Source organism: Thermobia domestica, chromosome 3 (genome assembly GCF_964235325.1).
Source record: "Thermobia domestica chromosome 3, izTheDome1.hap1.1, whole genome shotgun sequence".
In the NCBI taxonomy this organism is placed as follows: Eukaryota; Metazoa; Arthropoda; class Insecta; order Zygentoma; family Lepismatidae; genus Thermobia; species Thermobia domestica.
The window spans coordinates 131845450-131869177 of NC_137456.1; the positions used below are offsets into that span (position 1 = coordinate 131845450).

Sequence of the window (23728 nt, forward strand, 5' to 3'; positions counted from 1 at the left end):
GTCCTTGGTTCGATCCCAGCTCGCGCCAAGTGAGCTTTGTGGTGGACAAAATCGTGTGCGTGGGTTTTCTCGGGGTTCTCCCGTTTCCTTCCTCTTTCTTCATTTCACCATTTCATTCATTTCTCATTATCACCGTCTCCTTTAGCCTAGCTGGCTTAACCGTGGGACGTAAAACTTAGATTCCATTTCATTGTTGGGAGTTTGATTACTAGTAGACTGAAAGACGCTTAATTTCTTCTCAAAATTCAACGTGTAACTTAATATCGGAATTTAATGTATAACTAGCACTTAGTAATTGATTTAAAACTATTAATATTAAGAACTCTTGATTCCAATTAGCTTCTATTTATCAATAATTATTAAGATACACGCGTTGAGAATCATATTTTTTAAAAGTATCTTAATATATTGAGAATTGTAAGTGACTATGAAATGTACAACTGTAAAAGGACTGCAAGGATTTATAATTACAGTATTTAAATTCTTAGTATATAAGCTACAGGAAACCAAATAATAATAATAATAATAATAATAATAATATAAACTTCTGCATGTATTTCGTAGTTGCTTCCAAAAGCAAGAAGGAATATCTAAAACGTATTCTCGTAAAGTCTTATCCAACATTTGATGACTGGTGACTCTGGTTTAGAAATGAAAAGAGAAATTAAATTAAACAAGTATTTTCAAGTACGTAGTTAGTAATGAATTTTAGTTATTGTTCGTATTAAGTCATAGTTAATTGGGTAGTCTCCTAGTATTATATATATATATATATATATATATATATATATATATATATATATATATATATATATATATATATATATATATATATATATATATATATAATTATAAAGTGATAAAGTGGTTATAGCAATATAACAAATGACAATATCGCATGAACGAGCTTGGTTTGTATAGCGTGACATTTTCTCAGGATCGAAACCGCAAGTGGTAATAGATTGGTGCTTTTTAGTAGAAAGATTCTAGTGAAGATGGACCATGTTTGGGACGCTAAATTTATTGCAGATAGATCGCTTCTCGCTATCTATTATCGTTTTTACTTCTATAGCAATTGATTTTCCTACTAGAGCGTTAAATCGATTCTAAAAATCGTACTTTTTTTATATATATATTTTAGTTTTAATTCTGTGATTGTCAGTATTGAAACTGAAAGTTGTAGTGAATTTTTATCGCATCTGGTTTTAGTAGAGTTTAAGAAAGGAGATAAAATTTATTCTTGGAACACTTAACCGACTACAGGAAACTGCTTCTCGCTATTTTACTGCAGTTTTTTGTTTTGTTTTTGTTTTTGCTTTAAGAGTGACCAACGTTAAAACCGGAAATCGTTGATCTACTTCCGGTTTGAACAAGAGAATGAACTCTATTTCTAGCGAGCTCCTTCGTGGCTAAGCGGTTAGCGTACGCGCCTTTGGCGTGAAGACCCAGGTTCGATTCCCGGCGGGAGCTGATGTGATTCCACGTTAATTAGTAGTCCCGTCTCATATAGCCTCGCTGCTGAAAGGGACGTTAAACTCACCAACTCAACTAAACTCGATTCCTAGCCTTTTAACCCTCCGCATCCTCGCCAAAACTGATCCATCAAGTAATCTTGAGATTTTCCATCTCCCAGAAGGACAGACTGATGGGCGAACGAACAGACGTACGGAGTAAATTTTATATATATATATATATATATATATATATATATATATATATATATATATATATATATATATATATATATATATATATATATATATAAAGCAGTTCTGATAAACTACTTAAATTCGTCACTCGTATTCATTCTCTTTCATTTAGGGTCAATTTCTCTGTTTTAGTGAAGTAATCTTGGGTCGCCAATCTCTCGGTTGTTTGACGCAGCTTAGCATTCTTCCGTATACTGAACTAGATTTTCAATTTCTTTATAAATTTTCTTCATCTTATATTATTTAATTTATATATAGGAGGAGTATTTTTAATTTAAAATATAAGGGGACAAAAAAGTTCCAATTATCCGTATAATTAAGGGAACAAAACAACTGTACCTACATAATTAATAATAATAATAATAATAAATTCCCTTTTAAGGAAAGTTTTATTTTTGTGATACAGTACCGCAAGCAAACAGGCGACATTTACTCGCACATAAATTAGACCACAAGTACCATGGAAAACATTTAAGTCTACTAGGCTCTACGACATATAGTGAATGAACATACACATAACCACACAGACGAGTAACAACTTTAATTATCTGTTCTCACTTAAAAAGTTCGTGATCGTTTGATTTGAGTTCTACACAGTCAAGGAAATCTTCAGTTTCATTTATTCTGTGAAACAATATATTATTAGTTACATTTGATTGATATTAAATAGATCTTAAATCTTCCACCATTTCGAAATCTCAGATGAAATTGATACATGCTGTTTCTTTTCTTCATAGCAGATTTAATCATCATCATCATCATCATCATGACATAAATTGTATGAAAATTAAATTAAATCTTTCATTTAACATCATGCTCTTTAAGCTAAGGGAGACAGATGATTAAGACAAGTGAATGATGATGGAAGAATCAGTGAAATGAGAATGTGGGAGGAAACGGAAGTGCCCCGAGAAAATCCACGGACACGATGTCGTCCACCAGGAACCTACTTGGGGATCGAACCATGGACCAGAGGTAAGCACCCGACCACTGAGCTGCTGTACCTTCATCAGATAGAGCCTGTTTTTCTCTCTTTATTCCCTACGCGGCTGCCTCTGAATAACTGTAAATCAGTTGAAATTGCATTCTTCTGTTTGCAATTTTCCAACACAAAAAATCCTTCTAATGTATTATTATGCAAACAGGAGATTTAAAAGTTCAATTTATCCACGATTTTTTACCATTGTTTTCAATACATTTTTCAAGGGGTATTATCTCGACCGCTAATAGTGTAATTCTTCCATGTCTCATAACTAGGAATACAATTTAGTTACGATAAATAATCTCATACGAAATGCTGAAAAAATCCTGAGGAGTGGAAGTTGGGTGAAAAATATTTAATTGTGTGGTATGGGCTGAGAAGAGTTCAAGTAATTTCTTCGTATGATTACGCTGTACTGATATACTTCTGTTTCCTTTATTCGTAATATGTGATGGTTTCATTAATGTATTATCTTTTGTGCGTGATTTATGAGAATCTAGTTTAGTTGTAACAAGAATTCTGCACAAAAATCAAAAGTTTCGAGCTCGTGTGATCCTGGTTTGTTCAGTATCACGTAATGCCTGAAGAGGTGTTAACATTATTAGAGAAAACCCTGTCCATACCAATGTCCCTTAAACCATTCGAGATCTACTTCTTATGCCGTAATTTGTAGCTTATCTTCACATTTTCAAATTACCTTCACCTGTCATAGTATTGGAAAGAAAATAACACTAAAAGTGACATGGTCGCTGAAACGTAAAATTATCAGTCATGAATCTATTGAAGCGCGAGAACTTAACAAACCAGAAGCTTATATTGAATATGTGGCACAAAGTCCTGGCAAGACAAGTGGCCTCTGGTAGTACAGTAACTGGTTTCTTTTGATGATAGCCTATTGAAGCATGTAAGAAGAGGAGTCAGTCACGCTGCATGGACGATGTGTGGGTAACAGTTGACATTATGCAAATAAGAGTAACAGTCAGCATGTCTGTAAGCAGGACATGGTCAGTTCTGTTTCTTCATGCTTTTCATGTACATTGAATGAATCATGACAGGCGACGCGTGCAGCGTGAATTCTATGTCTTGTTCTTAACTGTTGAGTTCCTTTTATTAGTTGTTCTTGTTTCACAAGTTTTGGTAGTAGAGCACTGTGCGATTCAGTCAATTTTCAGGAAATAGTTTTTCTTTATATGACTTTGACACATTTATAAACAGTTATCACAAAAAGCATTGTGCTTAATCTTAAAGAAAGAGCTAAGTACGACTGGGCTCAACTTAAGAGTCTTCATCCCGGCGAAATTAAAATACCGCTAATTTTACATTAATTATGTGATATCTCCAAATAGATAGAAGATAATCGAAATGTGGAACAAGAGCGCCCTAGACAATATCATTTTACATGAGAAACCGTTATCATGACACATTTATCTCCTTTCGATTTCGAGCCATTTTGAAAATCGGCATTTATTTTCGCGTTTCTAAACAGCTGAAAACATAAAGCCACTAGGTGACTTGTGATAACGGTACCTCACGCAAAATAATATTGTCTAGGGTGCTCTTGTTCCATATTTCAATTATCTTTTATCTATTTCAAGATATCACATAATTACTGTAAAATTAGCAGTATTTTAATTTCGCCGGGATGAAGACTCTTAATGAAATTAAAGTTTTCTTTTGGCTTAACTTCAGTCGACATTTATGATTTTTGGATGCTACACAGTTCCTGCAAGGAATTAAGATAGCCTCGTTAGGACATAATAAAAGACTAATATAAATGTAGTAACTTTTTCTTTGCGTGTGGAGAATGTATTTAAAATTTTTAGAGATACTAAAGCCAGGTCCACTTAAGTTAAAATTCACCAGATGTATTCCTGCAGAATATATTTCTATTTTCATTTTTTTCTCAAGGGTACTGATTCTCCCTTCACCCCTTCTCATGTGCAGGCTTGATTAAAGTGCTGTAGTACATAGCACCACGTCTGTGGATTTTCTCGAAGTTCTCCCGTTCCACCCACATCTTCATTCCACCAATCCTTTCATAATCATTAATCTTTATTAGGGGCGCACCTACAAGGGGGGTTCATCGGATCCAGACTTCTCAAAAAAAAAAAAAACTTCCTAACTCAGGGAAATGGTGTAACACGAAAATTTGATCTTACGTTTGATCTGTACTCTTTCTCTTATAAAAACAATCTAGTTCTATCATTTTTCTTTCCTTGAGAATATATATGAAAGTATTTTACAATTACTTATCGTCTTCTCGGGTACAGAATAATACCCATTCAATATATTACATAGACGTAGTGGCTTGTGGTATTGGACTCTTGCCGCAAAGCTTGGACCCCCCCTCCCTTCCAACAAAAAATTCTAGGTGAACGCCTGATTTTTCATTAATCGTCAGTCTCCTTTAGTCTAAAAGAGCATAACCATGGGATGTTAAACTAGGTATTAGCTATATTTTATTTTCAACTTTGACTGAAGTGGTGTTGCTGTTGTATAAAATATTAATTTTTATTTAAGCATCTTTAGTACTAAGTAGTTTCAATCTATTATTTTGCGCATCCCTCCTCCCATAAATTTAAATTGTTAATATTTAGTCAATAAAAGACAAGAAAAAGAAAAACAAACTATGGAATTACAAATAATGTATAGATTATACAATTTACTCAAGTAAAAAATTATACAAATTCAAACAGCTCATGGGAAAATAGCTTATGGGGACTATAATTCGTCATAGTCTTTAATTATTAAAAAAGAAACTACGTATTTTCGTGTATTAATACCAATATAAAATTAAGATAATTTATTTAATATTATATACTAGCAGCGTTCACCCCGCTTCGCTGCGGTCACCCCGGAACGCAATAAACTTTGTTACTTAGATAATTTTTACTTTTTCGCTTTCAAATTGCATTAAATGTTAACATTATAGCGCCTGTCATTTATGTTAACCCGCCGAGTGATAGCAGCGTTCACCCCGCTTCGCTGCGGTCACCCCGGAACGCAATAAACTTTGTTACTTAGATAATTTTTACTTTTTCGCTTTCAAATTGCAGTAAATGTTAACATTATAGCGCCTGTCATTTATGTTAACCCGCCGAGTGACACGGTCATGCGGGTTGCATATAAATACGTTTATTTTTACCTATGATGAACTAATAACAAAGGATTTGTACGTATGGACACTTGAATGGTCAATTATCTCAAGACACTGGTAATTAAAAATTAAAGTGATATGATAAAAACCATCTAGGGTCCAAATCCTAATAACCCCCCAAAAATAAAAGAAATTGGTTCAGCCGTATTAGCGTGATGAGCTAACAAAGGATTTGTGCGTTCTCTTTTATAATATATATATATATATATATATATATATATATATATATATATATATATATATATATATATAATATACTAGATGCTTCGCCCAAGCCTTCGGCCCGCTGTATAATATAGGTTATTAGCTTTTGAGTTGGTCTATAAAACACCTCTGACTCCCTACCATACTTTTAATGAGATTATTCCATAGCTTTCTTATACATAATACTGTCACAGGGAGCGACGTCTCTTAACGTCAAGTAGGAAAACACGTAGTGACATCTGGTAGTGTGACTCTTCTATTAAGAATTAGCTTGATGCATAGAGAAGTCTGCATTCTTGATTACAAAGAAGTTTCATTGTACCCTGTGTCTTTCTGCAACCAACATTACAATTTCTTAAGCAGGATTCTATATCATTCCAGGATATTGGCGTTAGGAGAGGCATGCTTTTGTATTATATTAAATAGGATAATGTACTAGTATATTGGAATATATTCAACTTATTGTTGGAGACAAATGCAAGTGGTCTATAGAACATTCTAATAAAAGTTTAAGAAACGGCTCTCTTTCTAAAACGTTTTTTTTCCTTTTCTTTTTTTATGTTTTTCACCGCTTTTTTTTGGTTTTCATTCAATACTGTAACGCAGCTCTTTAAGTACAGCACATAAATCTGACCTGATAGTATCGCGTCAGTAGATATGGCTTACAGTGTGACAAACAATGAAATCGCTGAAGATGAACGTGATAAGCATGTGTCTGTTGGAAAGTGTGGCCTAGGTATTGTTTGGGATGACACGATACGGTGTAGAAGACACTTGGGTGAATCTGTTGACACAAAAAAGATCTGTATGCGTATACATACAAAAAAAAATCAACGTGTACGTAGTACGAGATAGGACATACATGTGCTCTTAGAAACAAACTCATCTTCCATCATGTGCGGTATTCGTAAGATGTCAACATAAGGCGTCAAGTATTTATGCTACATTGTTGTGTGATTAATGTTCCTAGTATTCGCATCACATGAAAGTACAAATGTCTATTCAAAAAAGAAAAAGAAAGAAAGAAAAATGTTTAGCGCAACGGCGCGTAGTGGGACAAAAATGCAGTGCTCAAAACTAAATAACTTTTGAAAAATCGTACTGGAAACTTAGAAATTGGCATAATCAGGGGGTAAAGGTGGATCTGAAAAGGTTGGGGTACGCCATACATATTTTTGTACGTGAGGCAACGGCGTTTCCCGCGTTCCCCCTCACTTTTATCCCTGGGCATAATTATTCGCCGATTTCACCCAGAGGGGTCAGTGGTTTAGTCGGCCTAGCCAGTTTGATCCTATTAAACGAGTTTAAAAAAAACTGTCTGGAAAGAGATGAAAATATTCTTTTTTATTTCAAAATAAATATTTTCGATGTTGTAACGCCGCTAATGTATATCAAAATTGAAAATTTGGCTGCCTAGCAAAACACACGAAGTGACTTAGAAACTGTTGTTGCTTACTATAACAAAGCTCAACTGTATTTTGAAGTTCTGCGTTACGTAACAATCTTCATTCACAGGTTTGATTATGCCTGGTTTTGCTGTATTTTCTTCGAAACTTTATGTTCAAAATTTCCCGTAGTTCTTACCAAGTGGGCTTTGGGGTGGACAAACACAATGTACGTGAGGTATTCGGAGTTCCCAGTTTCCATCCACATTTTTAATTCCACAATTTCATTCATTCATCATTATCATCCAGTTTCCCTTAATCTCGGAGCATAATCGTGAGACGTTAAACTAAAAAGAATCGTGCTTCATTCCTGTTATTTATCGACCATTATCCGCATTCACACAGTACAAGATTTTTTTTCTTGTTAATTTCTTCAATATCAATAAAGTCATCAATTCGCGTACAACGGCAATAGGAAGGGGAATGAAGAGGCGTGAAGACTGAACCTTATTTAAAGATATCATATTTTTAGGTTGGTTTGCCACAGGATTCGAACATATAACTGCCAGATTACGAAACAAGAACATTAACTACTAACCTTCGCCCGCTCTCTAAATTATCGAACTGAACTTAAATCATAAAGTATTGGAATAAATGTAAGACTATTTTGATTTTCTCATAAGTGCGATAATTTCTTAAGATGATGATGCGCTTTTCAATATACATTTTTTAAAAATTATATATAATATTTTAAGTAGTTATTTTTTTTATTAAACTTCCTTTTTTATCTTTACAGGTAAGCAACTATGGGAAAAATCCAATCCTGTTAATGCTGCATGGTTTGTGAGTAATAAATTATTTTTATTATAATGTGTACCATACTTTGAGTTGGGGCCGCAGTAGTCAGTGGTAGAGCGTTCAGCTCTGGTGCATGAGGTCCTTGGTACGATCCCAGCTCGCGCCAAGTAAACTTTGTGATATACAAACACAGTGTGCGTGAATTTTCTCGGGGTTCTCCCGTTTCCTCCCACTTTCTTCATTCCACCGTTTCATTCATTTCTCATCATCAATGTCTCCTTTAGCCTAGCCAGCATAACGTGGGACGTAAAAGTTAAAGATTTTGATTTCATACTTTGAGTTCCGATGCATTTTAAATCTTAATTGCAAAACCAAACTAAGGTGTGTTATCAGTTTAGTAAGGTGGATCCAGCAATAAGGCAGTAATTAGGATCCATTGTTACTGTTTCACAAGTAAAATACACATACTCGAAAAAAAAAAGAACATTTGATTTTTGTTTTCTGCTGTCAAAAACTGACCTTTCGTTGCAATTTGAATTGTATATTATTGGTTTTATTATGGCTAATGAATTGATTTAGAACTTCGATAATTATGCATAACTCGGAAGCTGAAAGCCTGCACAACATAAATTTCACACGCTTATATAGTATATCAAGGTCTACCATCGTGCCAAATTTAGTCCTGGTCGAATGTGTTCCGTATATGTAGGTATTGTTTTCGAACATATGACCGAAAATTTGACTTCTTCTAACTTGGAAATCGAAAGTCTGCACAATATAATATTTTATACGGTTTATATACCGAGTTAAGGGCCACTACCATGCCAGATTTGGTATGTACCGTATTTAGATACCCTTGATCATTGTCGTTTATACACAGTGATGGAAATTGGCGTATATTTCCGTCCCTTGTTACCATACAGAAAAATGTAACCAAAAATGTGAGAGTGAAAAATGAACTCATTCGTCGCTAAATTAATAGCGTTACGGCCTTTGAGCGAGAGACTCAGGTGCAATTCTCACTAGTAACTCATGTGGTTTGGATTCTCTACATTAAGCTGTAAGTCCATCTTATGTATATATTTATATATAGTGTGTTACGGGAGGAAACCGACGAACTTCGTACATCTGATCTTCATATCAAACCAAGAGAAAAGTTTATTTTACACTTTGCTGAGAAATGCCTAATTTTGAAGATACAGGCAGTTTTAGGCATTTTAGTGTGAATGATGACAGAATGGTTACACTGTAACCATTAGCAAACAACTCTGTGAACATGTTCCTTACACCGAAACAAGAAAGTTTATTTTGCACTTTGTTGAGATATTTAGTACATACACACATTTTTCTTATTTTGATGTAAAAGAACTCTCAAAGTTTGTTGATAGGTGCAATGTAGCCAACCTGGTGACATTATTTGTAAATTGCCTAAAACTGCCTGCATATCCGAAAATACACACTTCTCAGCAATGTGCAAAATAAACGTATCTTGTTTACATGTGAGATATTTGTCCACTTCCTTCCGGAACATATGTATCCTCAATGCTGAAAAGGGACGCTAACTTTACAACCAAGCAACCTAGACGTAACATTTAACGTGAGTCCCGAATCACTATATCTTAAACTAGATATTAGCCACCCGGAACCAGGGACAAGAAAGACGAATGTGTTTAGTATTCTGCTACACGAGAGCCTACTGATATACGCTGGTATGATTAGGTAACTTATAAAATATTCCTGTAGAATGAGCAATTTTCACCATGTACATGGGTTCGAAATTTAGTAGTGCAACTAGTTGATTATTATTAATAGAAAATAGATACTTGCTTAGGAATCGTCCTATAACTTCTACCAAAAAAAAAAATAACCATAAAAGGATAAAACTTATGTAGTTTTAAGTTTCTCGTTAATTTTTAAGTTAATTTCTTTCCGACCCCACCCCCCTAAAATTTCAATGACTCACTTTGCGTCATATCCTTTCCTCTTGTAACCATTCCTGTCCGTTTTTATTATTTTAAAACAGGAAATCATAATGTATAATTCGCAAGTCGACCACAGTTTTACAATGTGAAGCTAAACTAAACTTGTTAAAATTTTGCGTAACACTATAAATACAATCTGATATTAAAATAACTAGTGGTTATCACCCAAACCTTTCGTCCTCTGTACACGACAGGTTAAAACCGTGCTTAATTAAAAGCTCTAATTGTTTACTTCTAACCATATTTTTAAAAAATAGCATACACACCAACTAACTTGCGGTTACGCAAATATTAATGCTTAAATCCAGGGGTAAAAGTGGGGGGGATCTGGGAGGACACAGTTTCCCCCACTTCCAAAAATATATATGACGTCACTTCCCAAAACTTACAATGGGCATAGATAGGCACAGGGGACGGCGTGACGTCATCCGTCCCCCTACATTTTCAGATCCACTTTTACTCCTGCTTAAATCTAAATAAATGATACGACCCTTTATTTTACGAAATTAAACAAAGCACGTTCATGTTATATATTATTAGTGTTCATTTTCAAATAATTAGATTACAACAATACAGTTGAAATTGAAATTAAACAAGCAATGAAGTCTTTAGGTCACAATTAAATTATGATAGTAATTTTAAATCGGCAGTTTTCCTGCAGGCTGGCGACATCTTTTAGCGTGACTGTTTACTGTTAGGAATTCACGTCACACACTTGCAGTTTTCTTTTAAAAATGGATGATAGTTAGATATCCTAATTTTAATATACTAAAATTAGTTTATTATAATTAAACGACGATTTCATGACAATATTCTTGCCGATAATGCATTGTACTTTTACTTTAAAATATTAGTTTAACTTGACCTTCTGCTAACAGAAAATGAATATTATACACATACAGTACAGTATATAAATCCTTGCCCGAGAGGAAAGAGGTGTCAAGGAACTAAAGGAAAAAGTATTTCCTGAGAGGTTGGCATATTTATCTGGTTTAATTATTATCATTTTCGTTAACAATAACAATGGCTGAAAGAGAGAATTCTTGAGCTTTTGTTCCCCTTGAACTGCTTTTTGAAGCTTTGTTGAAGGAAGTTGAAGTGAAAATGGGAAAGTGAGAATGTATATATGCTACGCATGTGGTATCTCTCTATTTAATTGTTGATAGTAATCTAAACGAATCAGCTGGACCTTGTTATAATTAAGATCCGTTTTGCCCTTGCTTTTTTTTTTTTTTTTTTTCTTCAGAGAACTTATCAGAAAGAACAACAATCACACATGGGAAAGAAATTCCTTTTCTGTTTTCAGGACAATGTGAATATCACGATTCTACTTTTCCTTTCATGCTCTAACCGAGAAAGGGCGTGAATTTTGAGTTAATTCCTCCATTAACACACATTGCTCGAGCTTACCCTCAAATTGATCACAATATTTTTGGAGTGTTAACAGCCTTTTTGGAGCATCTAGATTATACGACATATGGGCTTCGTACGCGTTTTCAGCACGGAAGACTGGGATTCGGTACCCGGCAGGAGCTCATAGAATTCGGATCCTACGTTAAGCTGTAGATTCACGTCTCATATAGCCTTGTTGCTGAAAGGGACGCTAAACTCAACTCCATCCATCCACGAGGTGTGAACTTAGACCTTAAAGTAGAGTCGGAACTGTGGACCCATTGGTTAAGATTTTAATCCGTTCCATAATAGTTTGTGAACCGAAGTTATTATTTTTTTTCCCCTTTGAAATTAATGCAAATACCATTAATCCGTTCTAGCTACAGAAATATGGTATTGCATGTATCTTTTAATTTAAGTGCTTTTTTCTGTGATAACTATAGAATGAAAATACCATTATCCATTTTGAAAACAAATAAGCAACACCAAATTAAACAGAACAGTATGAGGGGAAAGGGGAAGCACGGAGTTGTATCTTTTCTCATATAAGAGCTTGCTCCGTGTAGTCTCGTTACGAAAAATTGTCTCGTCTGATCTCGCGGTCAACTCTATCATCCATGAGGAAGCCAGTTTCTATTAATTTAATGTTAGCCTATTTTGTGAAATTACACTACAGTTCTGTTTAACCGGATCCTAATTAACTGAACTTCCAGGTTAACCGAATTGCTATATTAAAAAAAAAAAAAAAAAAAAAAAAAGTATTGACTCGTCCACGACGTTCTTAAATTATATATATCGGTCAAATTCGGTTAAACGGGACTCTAGTGCACGTTAATATTACGTTTTGAGCTCTACAAAATTAACAATACGTGTTAAAATCAGGTTAAACAATAAAAGTTAAGCGTGATATCACTATGCACGTAAGGTCTGTGTACGTGTAGATTTGTTGAAGTCTTTCTGTATATTTCTCACCATTTATCTTGAATCATAAATTCAGAAAACTAAATATACATGGGAAAATCTTTTCCGTAAATGATATCGTTATTCAAATAGCATTAAATCTTGTTACCATAGAAACAAGATGATGATTTTACGTATAACATGTATGACGTTCTTACACCCTAATTGGTGAAAGGTAACTTGGATGATAATGTTTAAAGAGTGCTGCGTGAAGAAAGAAAAGTGCTGGTCTACGTTTGATATTATAACATTACAACTTTGCCCCTTTCTTCAGCTTACAATTATCTCGGTGATTTACGAAAGCTAGATATGTTTGATAGAATTATTCTTTTTTTTTTTTTCCTCTCTTCCAAGCTCTAAAACAATGATTCCCAGACTGCGAAGCGCGAAAGGCCTACAAGGGGGGCCACAAAATACTGTTCTATGCGCTTTTGAGTACAGTGATCAATTATTCCCTCTCTTTAGGGGAGTTGGAATATAACTTAAGAAATACGCACACATACGCACTAAAAGCGAAAATTGTGAATGTTATTGCCATCAGTTTTACGTATTTTTAAAGTGTCAGAACACGGCTGCTTCTAGTTTCTATAGGAACTCTACGAACATACTGATGAAGGAATTATCTCAGGTCATAATTGTTCCATCAAAGTGCAATGATATAAACCTTCTCTGGGCTAAAACCTGTCATCGTAATCTAAACTGGTTTAGCTGTTAGGATGAGTAACACATTAACTTACATTTTATTGTATACATGTATTATCCATACAAATATTGTTATTGTATATTTGTATGGATAATAACCAGTACATATTGACAACGGGGTATTTAGGATTTTGTTTCGGAGAGGGCTATGCACAACACGGGGAAGAGGGGAGGGCAATTGCCAACGTGAGTTTGAGAATTAATATTTTAATCGATTGTCTACTAATGTACTAGGAAAAAACATGAAGCTGTATGTCGGTGGAGAATCTTACCCCTCAGGCAAATCTAAAATGACGCTCCTGCAAACACACGTTGAATATTTGTAATCGCATTTTAACTTAAATTATTTCATTTTAGAAATAAAATTGGAAATATTCAGTTTTATCTGTGTACGTTTTTACCTGAAAGAAAATGTTGAGAAAAGTTGAAGGTGAAATATGCTGATCTCAGATTTAATGGCAAGAACTGCAAACTGGTGAATCTCATGTGATATTATACAAAACAAAAAATTAGCAGTGAATCTAACTTTTTATTCTACCGTATTCATAGAAGAAAATGAAGAATTCTCTTGCTTTATCTAATTTTCCGGACTCCTTATTCCCGCCTCTTGATTTTCTTTAATTCAAACATTTACCTTTCTTTATAATTTTGAACGATATAAATATTCCTTTGCTATAATAACTAAAGTTCCATTATGTTGATATCCGTGCAAGTTAGTGTAGAACGCCAGTTTAGCTTGTTTTAGTTTTGGTGTTACTGACGACGGCCGACTTGAATCACAACTAACAACGGTGGAAAGTATGATAGGAGAAACGAAAGAAAGTAACAACTAAGAAAGAGAAACAGGAGAGTAGAATGGATGAAAGAAAAAAAACGCAGTTCTTGGAATGAAATTTGACAAATACAGTATTATTTCTGAACAAAGAGCATAATAAAATAGTATAAATGGTAAGAAGGATTACTCTTGTACGTGTAATGCGAAAAACTATCAAATTTATTTCGGGGGGGGCTTGAGCTCGATAGCCCTCCCCTAAGTACCCCGCCCGCCCCCTCATGATATTTGGCAACTGTCTTGGGTTGCACCAACTGTTAAATAAAACTTTTCTGTCCAAAAGTTTTTTTCAGGAATCCCATTCACTAACCTGGTAACAGTTTTTTTTTTTTTTATATATATATATTCGTTAAGAACCAAAAGTCTTACATTTGTTGGTTTTGGTTGATACTAGTGTAAAATTTCCGGAAATTTTTGAACCTGTCAGTAAAAGCTTTTTTTTCGGTTTCTTTCCGGAAAATATGGAACAATTGGGAAAATCTTTGTATTAGGTTAATTTTACTACTAACGGAACCTTTTCTTTTGAACGCGTGAAAAAGGTAAATCGAGAAATTTCAATATTGCGAATATTAAAAAGAAGCAGCATTCGAAAATAAAACGTAATTCTTGATAATTTATAGTTTGCACTCCTTTCCTTTGTGCTTTTTAGTCGCTAATCGTGTTTGTGCATTAATTACAGAATGTTAACAATTGCATACACATCTACCATAATGAAGCGTTTCTGTTACAACAAATAGGGCTCTTGAATGAAACTGAGTTCTTTATGTGCTCTTTAATCTGGTGAAATTTTGTTAACACTTTCGATCCGAGGGGGTATTTAAATTATTAAAGCCCTGTGTCCGGCACAAAATAAAGGTTATTTTAAAAAATCATATCTGCCTAAGTTTTTATTCGAAACTTTTGCAACTTTGGGACATGAAAGTAGAAATAGCGATCTATCAGAAGAAAAAGTATCATGTACTTGCAGGTTTTGTGTTCCACGCAGCAACAGGCCCATTTGATAGATATTTTTCCACTTTATCAGACACTGAATGACCACACACATATGTACACTTAAAAGTTTATAAACACTTCTCAACTGTTGAAAGTTTGCTCAATATATACAAATTACATTGTTTTTTACCACCCTACAGTCAATCATCCCAATATTTGTCTTTTGTGTGAAAAACTTCAAAGCATCTTCCAATACAAAGCGCAACGTCGCACTTAGGACAGTAAGTTGTGATCTGTTTTCCACCGGCTTTCCTTGTACGCAATCTCTCCCGATCTGAACACACTTTACACCTTCGCTGTCCTTTACGGCTTGGATCTGCAGCCTTTGGAGGTAAGTAGTATGGGTAGTGTCCATAGCCTGAAAGTCTACCTGCGGTTGATGCCTGGGATTGCTTCTGGATTTCCAGTCCTACATTTGAGACCAATCCTCTTGTCACATCAAACAAAAACTGCCGAAGTGCAATTTTTGAACGACACGGCTAATGAAACAGCGTACAGAATTAATTTTTTATTTGGTATTTTAAATTTTAAATCGCCGTGTCGTTCCCGAACGACGCTCGGATTTAACGTAAGTTTACAGCGTGTCGTTCTGGAACTACAATCGGTTTGAAAGTGTTAATTTTAACCAAATTACTTCTTAAAAGAGAGAGCAGTAGGCAAATTTCACTAATACTCATGCATTAAAACATATAATTGCTATTATTTAATATTCTAATAGACTTATATATAAAAGTTATGTACTAAAAATATTATATGTAAACAAATACCTGTTTTCTAGTGCGACAAATTACATAAGAATGAAAGTGAATATATTTGTAACTTAACAACTCTTGAACCACCAGATCGATCTCGATAAAATTTTCAACATAGATGAGGTTCGAGCCTGGGAAGTTTATTATTTTACTTTCAAGGTGCAACTTGGAGGAAGGAAGATTGGATATATATTGAAAATGACCGATACTGGTGTCGAATCCATAGTTTTCGGGGCCGCTGAGATGAACAGTGACTCTTTCGATGCCGTTTAAATCCAAATTGAGGCCCACAACTTGGGGAGGAAGAGATATATAAAAATGATTGAAAATGGCGATTCAAATTCATTCCCGAAACTTGGGGGCAGCGGGGAGGGTATATATATATATATATATATATATATATATATATATATATATATATATATATATATATATATATATATATATATATATATATATGATTGAAAATGACCGATATTAGTGTCGAATCCATAGTTTTTGGAGTCCTGAGATTAACATTAACAATTCCGATGCTGTTTAAATCCAAACTCAGCCCCCATTAATACTCCTAAAGGGGAAGGATGGCATGTGAAGGTAATTTAAAATTGCCAATATTAGTGTCGAATTCATAGTTTTTGGGGTTCTAATTCATTGGTGACAGTTTTGGTACCCTTTATGTCCAAAATGAAACATATTCTCCCCGTGTAAAGAACGGGTATTTTGCTACTCTTTAACGAACGGAAGTTTGATATGATAAATTCTTTAATACATTTGTCGTTGCTCAAATTTACGCACTTGGGCGGTGTATGTGTGTGTAAAAAAGATCATCCCTCTTTTCCGGTTGTTCGAAAAAATATAAAAATAAAAGAGGGAGTTTTACCAGAAATCAGAAAAGTAAAAAGTAAAATTAACACTTTTTCTTTAAGTATTTTTCCTGCTAGCGAAATACATTGTATATATGCTGCACAGACGTTACAGCAAATAAGATTAGCGTCAGGCGAAGAAATAGTTTGTAAATTGTATTTTCCGGTTGTTGCCAATATTTCCAAACAAAAGATTCTTTCGAGTTCGAAATTTCCGGAAATTTTACACAGCACAAGGAAGATACGTATCGCCATAAAATATATATATTTGACTTTAACATACCGGTATTAACTAAAATGATTCTAGCCCCGTTATTTTACCACTTCCCTGCCATAAAGAGGGAACTTCATAAGATTGCTTAAGACAATTTAAATGCGTCTATATTAATTAATCTAACAAGGATTTTCATAAAATTAGTGCTATTTCAAAATTGGACACACATACGCGGATCGACCTTCTGTATTTTAGTATATTTTGTAGCCATAACTCTATGCTATCACGGTGCTAACTTTAAAAGAGTGGTTCACATATATTTGTTGTCATTAATTTTCCCTATTCTAATACAAGAAATATAAGCACTCAATGATCTTAACTGTAAACTAGTAAATATAAAGTAGTTTTCATTTTAAAAGCACTATATAGTAAAATATTCGAAAATTTCAATTTTTTCCAAATTTTCCGTTTTTTTTTTTTCCACAATCGGGAAAAATGGTAAACTTTTTTTACCCCAAATTTCCGTTTTTTTTTTCAGGACTTCACAAAACTAGTTGATATCCACACAAAAAAATATATTTTAAGAGAACTTTGTAAATTAACATAACGCATCCCCGGAATAAGATATTCATACGTTAACTCTAGAATGTCAATTTTACAGGTAAGAAAACAAAACTGTCAGAAGCAACTTTGTGAACTATGAATTGTAGCGGTATTTCAATACATGTATAGTATTAATTATCATAGAGAGAAACCTTTCTTAAGTACATACAAATTGCAGTTATACATTAAACAAGCAATAGTCACGTGTACACCACGTGAAGAAGTTTAGAGTATATATATTATATTTACTCATTTATTTAAATCGAAAGTGGTAGTAGATTTTTACGATTCCGGTTTTAGTAGAGATATTATAGAAAAGATGGAGTATATTTTTGGGATTCTTAATTGATTACAGAAAACTACTTCTCGCTATATGTTAGTTTTTCCTCTATAGCATTCAACGTTAAAATCGGAAGGGGTTGATTTTCTATCACTTCCAGTTTTAACAGATTTTCGAGTAAAGGTAGTATATGTTCTTGAAACGCTTAATCAGGGGTGCCCACAAGGGGGGGCTATGACGCAAACTGCGTCATTGAAATATTTGGGGGGGTTAAAAATCTATATAAATATGTTTGAGGGGGTGTAAAAATTAATCGAAAAGATTTTTTTTTCATGGAAGAACACCTACGGATACACAATTGAGGGGGGGTGCGTCATGGACATGAGGGGGGGGCACCACTGGCTTAATGGATTACATAATACTACTTTTCCTTATGTTACCGTTTCCTCTCTATAACGATGAACGTTAAAACCGTAAGTGGTTGATTTTTGTCACTTCTGGTTTCAGTAGAAGAATTATATAGAATATAATTCTGGGACTCTTAAAGAAAGTCGGTTCTCGCTATCTATCATCCAACCATTCTATTCTAAATACAACATATTCTAAGATAATCAACTCTAAAACCGGAAGTGATTGATTTCTGCCAGTTCTGGTTTGAAGAGATGGTTAAGGAAGATGATAGTACCTATTCTTAGAACGCTAAATAGATTCCAAAAAAAAAACACTTCTCGCTATTTCTGATTCTTTTTCCTCTATTTAAATTAATACTGAAACTGGAAGTTGTAGATTTCTACCACTTCTGATTTTAGTAGAATTAAGGATGCAGAGATATTCTTAGGATTTCTGTATCTATTACGTTTTTGCTTTATGCCGACCAACGTAAAAACCGGAAATGATTGTCTACCACTTCCGGTTTGAATATTGGCTCCCAAAAAGAACTGGGTTCCTAACCTTTCATCTTTAAAATTTTCACGGAATTTAGTGCTGATTGGTCAAGTAGTGCTTCAGATATTTTTCGTCTCCTGGACGAACGGACTGATGGGCAAGGTAAATATATAAAGGAATTTTGGTAAATCAGACTCCTTTAAATGATAAGAATGTATTCGGGGGGTACGATAAAAAAAAAGTTCTTGCTACATATCTACTCATGCACAGAAAAGGAGAATTTTATATATTTTGGTGGTGTAGAATGAAGCACTGGACTAAGGCTATAAAAAAAATCGAATGCTTTAACGAATTCGCTATAATTCATTGTAACCAGTCGCGCCCAATGCTTTTATAGTCTGTCCCACTTGCTTATTTTGCCAAACAACAACAAAAAAAAAAAAAAAACTTTTTGCCTATTTTATAGAGAAAGTTCATTTTTTCTTCCTTATTACGGTGTCTTTAGTTTGTTTTCCTGTTCAATCAGTTTTTGAAGTCGATAAATCAAAACTAAATTACGAAGATATCCTGTGTGTTATACTGCACTCACCAACTCGAAAGCATTTTTGGTTGCATAACTGAATAGAATACCGTAGTTTAGTAGAGAACATTATCATCAGGTAGTCTAAATAGTATTGAGTCTTTTGCGTACAAAATGACGATAGTGTTCCAAATCTCAGGGTACAGCCTCTGAATCATATCGAGTCATCCCTAAGTTTGACAGTTGATAATTGAAGCTAGTAGATGTGGAAAAATGTTGGGATTCTTATCAGCCGTGTAATGTATTGTGCCGTAAAGATAAGTAAAACTTACTGTAAAACTGAATACATTTTACAATTTTCTTTCGATAAAGACGCAAGACGCAAATGACAGGTTCTTGGGCTACAACCAGTGGTGGATCTATTCCAGGGCCGGGGGAGTTAGGCTCCCCAGTTTTTTCATTGACAAAATAATTTATTATTTATATATTTTTTCAAAGTATATATACCTATCATAGTCTGGGTACTGGCTGACCCCCCAGTTTTTACCTTCTAGATCCGCCACTGGCTACAACTATCGGCGTTGTAAGTAATGAAATAATATTTAATTTTTCAGGATGAAATTGTAACATGAACATCTAAATAACACGACACTCTTTATACATTCATATGTTTAAATAACATAATTAGTAATTCCTCATATACTTCTAGAGGAAATTTTATAACAAAAATTGCGGGCGGAGAAAAACCTTCGGTATATTACATAGATATATCGTGTAGCAATAACTGAACGAAAATTAGTGTTCTTTGATCTTTTAAGTGCAGGATTTAGAGGGGTAATAAGTAGTCCTATTTATAATTGAGAACATAAAATATCATAAGCAATTGCAGTTGTAGAAGACTCTTAGGTTCAATGTATTATTATTATTATTATTATTAGTAGTAGTAGTAGTATTTAATTTGAAGAAACAACATAATTTATCATAATTGATTCTAGATAGTTCTGATTCTATTGTTAATTTTGATAATTTGTAAATAACTTCTGTTAGATGTCACTAGTATCCTGGTCCTATAGGAGAGATATACCCTTTTATTATCAAGTGTGCAATATTGATATCACTCTTTTTTGCCATTGACGACATTGAAGAATAGATTTCTTTAATTTGGCATTGTTATTGCAATAGTGCATCTCAAGAAGCGGCATCGATCAAAGTTTCTTATCTTTATGTTGATAGGTGAATTATAGATAGAAGTAATGTGAGTACTATCCGATGTACTCACATTTAAGTGGTAATTATAATTACTGCTATTTCGACGTCCAGTGTATAGCCTAGTCACGTTTCAAGGTTAATTGGCTTTGTGCAGAAAATCTTACACAACATTCTATTTCTACGTGGCAGAAACAGAGGGCATGCTGGTAATTCAAAAAGTCTGAGCTTCTGTTATTATTTCGCGGACAAGTAAAACTCTACAAATCCTTAAAGCACTATGTGCGTGGGTTTTCTATGGTTCTCCCGTTTCCTCCCACTTTATTCATTCCACTATTCCATTCATTTCTAATCATCGCCGTCTCCTTTAACCTAGCCCACATAACTGTGGGATGTAAAACTTAAATATTTCATTTTTTTTTCCTACAACTCCTTATTCTTGAAATATATGTGTGGAATAGGAGTGTTGTATTCTGAAAATTAGTTGTGGTGCTCTAATTCATAGTTCACAACTAGAGGCTTTGGAGGTCACTTGCAGGATTAAAGGATCTCTGGTGTTGCCTGGAAAATTTTAAACACTGACTTTTTAGATTTACAAATTTTAAAAGGAAAGAAAGCAAATGAAGTTAGTTAAATAGGACAACATTCAAAAATTAGTCTTAGGCTATGTTCCCTCTCCGTTCTATGAAAAAATTGGAGCCTATTATCACTTAAGAAATACGGGGAAAGATTAGAATACTTCCTCCTCTTTTCACGAGCACCCCTTGAATCGGCGCCCCTGATTCGGAAATTTCCTTTTAAGAGGAAGCAGAAGTGGATACAGGTAGTTTAGATTGAGAGCTTGGATGTAACATGAACCATAAATACTTTTCATTGCATACACAATGTAAATAACAGATACCTGTAGGAATAATCTATCTTCTAATGGAGTTTTCGATAGTTAACATAACAAAGTACTACTTTAACATGTCGTATTAAGCTTCCCTTAGCATACAGCTGTTAGTGTTGCCACGAGACGAGACATTTCTCGTGTCTCGTCTCGTCTCGTCTCGTAAACGAGACAAGACACGAGACGGGACAGAACCCTCTTAGACGAGACACGAGACGAGACAGACTACTTGTCCCGTCTCGTCTCGTGTCTCGAAAATGAAAACGCTGGCGGGAATGGCCAAGATTGAAATTGCCAGTGGTCATATAGATTGCAAAAGGAAAATCCCCTTTGTGAGAAAACGTGTTGAAAAGCCTTCATAGAAAAGTGTCCTCTGTCTATTGAATGAAACAATCGTGATACATGAGCTTCCAGGAATATCATCCTTAATGTCTTGTCCCCAATTCCCCTTGCTGTAAACTGAGGAATTCTCGTTTTTTTTTTTTTTTTTTTTCAATTTTATTTCTGGCTGGAATGATGACAAACAAAATCAAAGACAGGGAAGATTTATACAAGGTCAAGAAACCGAACTACCACCACCATCTATTCAATTTGAAAACTGGGTAAGGTCTACACTTGTCTTGATTCTCTGGTGGCGGTATTCTTTTTGCTATATGAACCGAAAACGGCAATTGAAGTATGTCATCTTGTAACTAAAATTTTGTCTTCTCTCTCTCTCTCTCACACACACACACACACACAAATACACACACACACATAAAAACACACTTTTGCCATTTTACCAATCGCTCGCTTATTAAACAGCAGTCATGTTGTAAAATTCACCTCTTCGTTTCGAAGGCGGGCGGACGACAAAGGAAGCAAAGATATTATCGACGAACCCTTCAAATTGTTTGCTTTCAGCAAATTTATGATACTAATAGTAACACTTTAGGTAAATAAGTTTTACAGGGGGACCTTCGTTTGGTTAGGCGGAAATGTTTGATCTGACCAGAGTGCGAAATTGCCCTCTGCTTCCGTGTTGAAAGGAGGGGAATACTTCCCTTTCCTAGTGAATAATATTCATTAGGACCTGAATTATCTTCAGAATTTGTTTCTTACAGGCGCATAAAACCTCTCGAACTTGATAAGTGTAAAGAACATTTGGTATAATATTCATGGAACTCCGTTGAAAGCAGAAAATATCATGAGAATGATCAAAATTCGAACATTGAAGAACATAATTAACAGAAAAGAAATAGGATACCCAAACCATATTTTTAAACCTGCTATAAAATGTATATCCTATATTTTTACTAATTCCTTACTCCCATGAAAGTATCCTGGGGAGGATATTCTCTCCATTTTTTTCAGACTGAAATCCTTTTATCCCGTACGATTTCCCCCCCTGACACAGTACGAAAAAACAAATGTTGTTAAAATCCATACACATGACCCTTCCGGGACTCAACCCGGGGCCTTCAAGCCGATGGTCTATTGCCGCAGACCGCTCGGCTTGGTATAAAGATGTACGTTGTATGATTGCGAATAGATCCCGACAATATAAGGAACTTTAATCCAAAATGGCCACCCAAAAATCAACTTTTTTTTTTTTTTTTTTTTTTTTAAGTCATTAGCTAATCTGGGTGTACTGTCATGAGTTTGTTACACAAACGGGGCAAGCACCACATAGTAGCACACACCCCGCGGTTATGGGAACAGATTTGAACCATGGAGGTGAAGACTGGCCGCAAGCATTCTTTCGTCCGATGTGTCGTTCAGTTCCCATTACTATGGCACTTTAAGTAGAGCTTAGTGTGCAGTAACATAAAATTTCAATCAAATACTTTCCATTACTCAATAAAATTATTTGGTTCCGAGCTTTTTTTTTTAATAATAATTGCAACAAATCTAAATATGCTAAAATTGAAAGTAGTTTTTGGATTGTTATGAGTTAACACTGTGAAACGTAAAGGCTGGAATATATGAAATCAAAGTGTAGACACATATCTATCTCTGTATTTATCTATATATCTTTCCATCTCTCTCTCTCTCTCTCTCTCTCTCTCTCTCTCTCTCTCTCTATATATATATATATATATATATATATACAGACACTATAAAGCAAGTGGGCTGATAGTATACGATAGTGTCGGGGATGATGACACCTTTACATCGAACTTTGCTTGTCGTGTAAACATTATTTAACATTAGTGTCTTCATCTTCGACGTACCTATGAGCAATTTACTGTATATTCATGTATTGAAACTGGTGAAACAAATTTCAATGTTTTAGAATGTAAAAAAAAGAAGCCAGGGTCGAGAAGCCTCAGACAACTAACAGCAGAGATATATTATCTTCTAAACTATTTGTCCTTGCCTTGTGAGCTTATTTGAATTTATTTTTAAGACCTTTAGGCAACTTTGGCCGAATGGATGAT

At 34.4% G+C, this 23728-nt stretch overlaps 1 protein-coding gene across 8 annotated transcripts in view; it reads left to right on the forward strand.

Moving 5' to 3' along the window:
- The window catches only part of LOC145680743 (uncharacterized), a 488043-nt gene that overhangs the window by 265002 nt on the left and 199313 nt on the right, over positions 1-23728 (forward strand). Inside the window, exon 2 of one of the 8 annotated variants that reach the window (XM_081751711.1) lies at positions 8234-8280. The exons of the other annotated variants lie outside the window; for them this stretch is intronic. Within the exon in view, the coding sequence (XP_081607837.1) occupies positions 8267-8280 (14 nt within the window). The 5' untranslated portion in view covers positions 8234-8266. The remainder of the gene's footprint in view (positions 1-8233; positions 8281-23728) is intronic. 8 annotated transcript variants of the gene reach the window in all.